The sequence below is a fragment of the Pygoscelis adeliae genome, unplaced genomic scaffold (genome assembly GCF_000699105.1).
Source record: "Pygoscelis adeliae isolate BGI_AS28 unplaced genomic scaffold, ASM69910v1 Scaffold77, whole genome shotgun sequence".
NCBI lineage: Eukaryota > Metazoa > Chordata > Aves > Sphenisciformes > Spheniscidae > Pygoscelis > Pygoscelis adeliae.
The window spans coordinates 3311193-3317209 of NW_008825216.1; the positions used below are offsets into that span (position 1 = coordinate 3311193).

Genomic DNA, 6017 nt, shown 5'->3' on the forward strand with positions numbered 1-6017 from the left:
CACTGTCTGGAAGGTTTTGCTAAGCAGCTGCTCGCCGTCAAGTCAGGTGTTTATCCTTAGGGCAAGGTGTTGCCTGGAGAAATATAGGTCGCTTCATCTGATTAATTTGTCTATGTGTAGTTTAGAATTGCTTAACATGGGTAAATCCACTTTGCTCAGCTCCCACTCAGGAGAGAGGTTGTAATAAAGTGCTGTTTAAAATCCCAGCCCTTGCGTGTGCTTAGCCTGTTCTCGGGAAGGATGAGCCAACAGAAGCAATGACAGTTGCATCTGGTAAATCACAGAGTTTTACCGATGCTGCTGTCCATTCTGGTGCATAAATTCCCCCACGATCCGTACTGAATGTTAAAAAATCTGCTGCTATTTTAGTAATAAACATACGTTAGCTGCAGTTTTTAAAGTAGCATTTAGAGCCTTTTGGATACCTACCAGACTGCATCAAACACACAGTAAAATGGAGTGCAGAGATGACAGAAGATGCCCCTGGTTGGGACTATGGAAAATGGAAGGACTGTTTGTACATTATTCTCTGGCCTTGTCTCAGACAGGGGGCTTGGGGAGGGGTGTGGGGTACTTCGAGGATGACAAAATGATATGCCCAAAGATGGAGTAAAGTCTAAGCTGGGAGCTTTGAGATCAAGTCTGTGTGTGCTTTTCAAACCAGTTATTGGAGTTGTACCTGCGCTCCTGTCCTGTGCCTTACCCTCCCCCAGTTCCCAAAGAAATAAATTTAAAAATTCAGGTGTGTTACACTGAATGGGACAGTAGTTGCGAGCAGCTTCTCACAGCCTCAGATTTTTGCTTGTGTGTGTAATCTCTGTTAGCAAGTCTTTAATGTCTATTTGGCCATGAGGAGATACGTAGGGAACAACATACAGCCTGGACTTAGGGCCTAATTATTAATGTACAAACTCATGCCCCATCCATAGCCCCTAAATACCTATTAGCATATGCATTTATGGCTGCTCTCTGCTGGTTTCAAAGGAAGGTCAGCTTTTCCTTTGGTCTGCTGCTGGACCTGTGTTTTCTGACTGATGCCTAACATCAGCCCTCCGGACAGATTTGTCCAGGAAGTCTAAAGCTCCTCCTGTTGAGGAGAGACGGGCGAGCAATGCATCAGTTGCAGCCTTGGTTGCTCTCTCCCTTCTGATCGCTTTGGCCAAATACTAGCCACAGTAAAACTGGAATAAAGGTGCAGTCAAGAGAAGGAGACAGATAGCATTGACAGAGGCTGAATTTAAAATCTTTTATTATTTAGCTTTGCCAAACAGATAATGGAATCTGAAGTTGATTTGCTAAAATGTTTTGAAGTGGATGCCACCCCTGCCTGAGACAAAGAGGGCCTCAGTGGCAGCAGGGACCCTTAGGCTATGGCAGCAGTTCAAAAGAACACTTTTAATTTTGTATGCAACAATGTAAACTTCAAAAATAGTAAACTATAACCTTCCCCCCCCTTTTTTACATAGCATGTGATCTATCACAGATAGAAATTTAATGGCGAACCAAAATCGCGTAAGTAAACATCCTGGTGCTTACAAGTTTCATAAAAAGTGTTACATTTGATGTAAATATCTTACATTTTTAACTCTTAACACTCACAATTATGGAGTAAAAGCAACTGGCGATTCACCCCCTTAGTCCGTGCTCTCAGACTGTACATCAGCAACCACGCTCTTGCCAGCCCCTTTGATCATTTTCGGTCGGATTGTCCCACACGTGACCAAGACTTCCCCTTCCTCACACTGGTGTTAGTCAAGCGCAGCTCCACACAGGGGTAAAACCTGTGCAAGTGAGGAGAGAGCCAGGTCTGCTGCGCGCAAACTTGCAGTCCCCTGGGAATTCGGGGTCCCCCAGGGCTGCAAGCCTGAGCCCTGCCATTGCAAGTGCCTCGTGGCAGGACCTGGTTCTGCGTGGATAAAGCCAAGAGTTCTGTAGAAGGCACTGGATTTCTCTTGCATGATTTTAAACGTGGACTACAGTCGTGCAGAATAAGGAGATCTGGGCTCTAAACCGCTTTCTCTCTAGTGTTTTAGTGCAAGCATTTTTAGCGCTTGAATTTTCTCCTGGTTGCAGCGCAACATGCGCTCATCTACATCGAGTGATTTCCAAACCTCCTTCCTTCCACTTTTTCCCCCATCTTCCCATTCCCGAAAAGATTCCCTTTTGGTTCCTTGAAAACTTTCAGAGTACAGCTCTGGTCAAAAATAAACGTGTGATGAAGCATAGCATTTGTTTCTTTTAAATCACAGTGTACAATGCATCATTCGGTACCTAATGTTCAAAATGTCTGCCCTGCTTTTCATGAAAATCATTCTGTAAAATAACCTATGCAAATATATTTTGACTATATATTACATTCATTTAAAAAGAGAAGAGAGGTTCTTGGTTTGCAGTTTTTTTTCAGTGTACTACTTAAGTGAAAGGTCTGATGTGAAAAAAGTACAAGCAAACTGGACATGCCAAGACTTGATGCCTTAGATGGTGATCATATCAAAACTGTACAGGTATGTACACCGTGTTGGACAGGTGTGCTTCTTCCCAAGAAAAGACCTTTGCGTCATCATATATAAGGTTAACCACAAAGTTTTGGTAAAAAGAGCATTTAATGAGCAAAGGATGACATGGAGGGGCGAGTTCTCCGGCTTTTGTTAGGCAGTCCTGAAGCAATGTCTCCATTCCCTTCGGGGATTTCTTCCTTCTTCCGGACTTTGAGACGCGTGAGGAGCTTTATTACCCAGACGTCCCATTCCTCTGGCAAGAGCAACAGGAGGAAGCCCAGGCCAATAATGATGATGGCGATTACTCGGACACTGTTGAAGACAATTTCACTCGTGTAGTGATCAACAACTGCGTGGGACATTGAACGGGTGTTATTACATGGGACAAAACATTAGGGCAGTATCCCCTTCCCTCCCCCTCGCCTCCCTGGCTCTGGAGGCTGGCTGGGGCAGGAGGACATGACCATGGAGGAGATGGTGGCCGGGAGACTACCCTTCCTGCTGGTGGAGCACACACCAGGGCACGGCCCCCTTCAGAGCAGGCAGAGCTGGCCTGTGGGCTCAGGGTGCAAAAAGGGATGTTGCCTGGAGCTGCACTGGTTGTCTGCAGCAGCATCTTGTCCCCTGTTCGCCGACAGCACGGGAACTCCTGCTGAGATCTGGGTATGCAGAGAAAGGGGCGCTTCCCTTCCCTGGCGTGGCAGCTCCTTTGTGCAAATTTTTCTTCTCGGCCTGACTGCCCCGCTGAATAACAAACCCTGCGCACCCTGAGCCGTGCACACACTCCGGTGGGGATCACGCCGTTCGGTATGAAAATCTGCCGGGGCAGCAGCAGTGCCCGGCCCTGCGTGTGTGTAGTCAGCACAAAGCTGGGAGCTGCTGCCTGCACTGTGGCACCAGTTCAGCACGCTGGGTTTTAGGAGCCTGGTTTGGGAGAGGTGGCTCTGGTTTGCGCCAGGGTTGCCTCTGCACTCCCCTGCCCAGCCCTCTCAGGCTCTGCAGCTTCTCGGCTTTTGCTAAATTTCAGAAAACTGCCAGAGAAATGTACCAGGCCATGCCCAAAATTGAATTGTCCAGTGCTCTTGAGAAACACCTTCAATGTTATTTACCAAGGCAAGCAGAATTACTAGTACATATTTGCTCTAAAATGTAAGCGATTTTATTAGTTTCAATTCAGTGTTAAGCCAGCCTTGAAGAAATGATTAAGAATTGATTTCTACTTCATCCATGAGTTTTCATCCTAGCCCAGAGACGGATGACTTCAAATCTACTTTGTTTTTCAGTATGCAGGCTTCTTCGGGCAGTAACTTAAAAAGTAATTCTAGAGATTATGAATATTCATGTAATATTATACAATACATATTTAACACATAAAGTATACATTTTTAATCAGTGTCATCTCCGTAAGTCCCTCAGAGAAGATGCAAAACATGTTTAATAAAGCTATTTGCTTTTATCCCTGTTGTGTATTTGAAGGGCCACAGATTTAATGTATTCATTAAGAAGCAAAAGGCAGAAATTCTTACCCGCATTCACTGGGACACTCAGTACAATTCCAAGAGAAATCAAGGTGGGGTATGTAATAGCAATCCCAAAATTTAGTAGAATATTGAATGCTGAAGAAGGAAAGAAAAACACCTTTTACTACTGTGAAACTAGGCAAAGGGGATGTCGCTTGAAACATTTATGCTTTATTACTCCCTCTGTATGTTGTTCAAATAGAAGGCACATTAACAGAACACATTAACGTTCTGTTGTTATTTCTGGAAGATACCTGTGGGCAGATGTCTGTCTGCTGCATGTCCGTCTGCCTGAGACATTGCTGTTTCTGGGGAACTCTATATCCCACGGGGCTCCAGTGGCAGGTTCATGTGGGTACAACCTGTCTCTCAGTGTAGTGTGCAGTGATTCCCACTCTCTATACCGAGCCACGTTGCCCTGCTGAAAGACTAAGCACTTTTCATCTGGGAGATTTCAGCCAAACGGTCGCTTCTGGCTGGCTATTTTTTTTTTGTAGAAAAGCTGCCTCCAGCTGCAGGTGGAAGATGCTGCAAATCTAACCCTCCTCCAGACAGGAACTTGCTAAATACAATTTCATACAATGAAATTATAATACCATTATAATATCATTACAACTGAATGATTATAATATCACTTCATTGTAATACCATACACTGTTCATGGAGTGTCTCATGACAAATTAATAATTGCTTTGGACCAAATTCACCCTTGTTTTACCGTGATTGCTTCAGCAAAGTCAGGAGAGCCTTGCCAGCACTGAACTTGGCAGCAGCTGGGGCTCTGACTGTCTTCTAGTAGTACCTATACATTGCACGCCCCAGCGACCGCTTGCCGAGTTCCGCACTGCTTGCTTACAGAAACCTTCCACTGAGTCCACTGATAAGTAAACTGGAGGTACTTCTCGAGTCAAGCGTTGTGACTGTTCAGGGTAAAAGGAGCTGGGACTAAGATAGGGATGGAGAAGGGCTGTTTCCAGTAGAAATGAAAGGAACGTTTTAGGAGATGCGATGCTGTCATCCAGTTTAGGGACCAACTGTGGCAGCACAGTCAACACATCTAGTTTAACAAGGAACAGCATCACATTTCTGATGACCATGAATCATTAAAGCTTAGATTTGGCATCCCTCCCAAGCTGGGTTCCCTTGGTGGCACAGCAGCGGCAGCAGAAGAGAGGCGTGCCACCTACCAAATTCCCATCAGCGCTATGCAATGCTACATTTTCAGAAGTTTCCTGCTCTTTAGGACTAGCAATTAGCTATTACTGAAGCCACCAGAGGTGCTGGAGGCTGGCCTTGACTGGCCTGGCCTAACCTGCTTGCTCGGGGGATGCTGATGAGCCCAAGGTAATGCCCTGCCGGCAGGGCTGCTTCCTCTCACAGCCTGGGCAAGCGTCGCTTGTCTCCGTGAGGCAGAGTTCACGAGTAGGAGTTAGGACAAGCTTTACAGTTTAGTCCCACAGCACCTTCTAATGACAGCCACAATACTTTGGCTTGGTAATAACAGCAGGAGTGGGCTCTACGTGGCCACCTAGGAATGGGCCCTCTGCATGATTTCTCAAGCTAATAACTAGGTTGAGAAGGGAAAACAGCTCCAGTATGTCAGAAGTCTACAGCTTCCCTTAGCAGCCAGTTTCTGGCACCCTCCTCCACCCCAAGCAGTGCGAGAGCCCCCTGTCTACTCACTCAATAAAAGAATTGAAAATCCGCAGAGGTTTCCCCAAGGAATGATGTCAAAAGAGCTCCAGTACTCCACTTTGGTAAAATAAAGGATGACAGGAATACAGGTAACGAAGAGGACGTTGAAGACAGCTAACACGGAGAGGAATAAGGCAGCTTCTCCAAATTTAGCACTGCCCAAAAGAAGTTTGAATAAAACCTACAAGAGGAAAACACATGGGTTTAACTCTCTTGCAGCGCTCCTCTGGAGGGCTGGTGTCCTGGCTCCAGTGGCTCCTGGCGGCCTGGCCCGCTGGCCAGTGCTTGGGGCAGGGGGGCTGGG

General features: G+C 46.1%; 1 protein-coding gene across 1 annotated transcript in view; it reads right to left on the minus strand.

The window, feature by feature from the left end:
• Positions 1-1239: 1239 nt before the first annotated feature.
• The window catches only part of SLC35F3 (solute carrier family 35, member F3), a 56739-nt gene continuing 51961 nt past the window's right edge, over positions 1240-6017 (minus strand). The window contains exons 5-7 of the mRNA XM_009329169.1: positions 5702-5894; positions 4025-4114; positions 1240-2847 (exon numbers count right to left, since the gene is read on the minus strand). Of these exons, the coding sequence (XP_009327444.1) occupies positions 2603-2847; positions 4025-4114; positions 5702-5894 (528 nt within the window). The 3' untranslated portion in view covers positions 1240-2602. The remainder of the gene's footprint in view (positions 2848-4024; positions 4115-5701; positions 5895-6017) is intronic.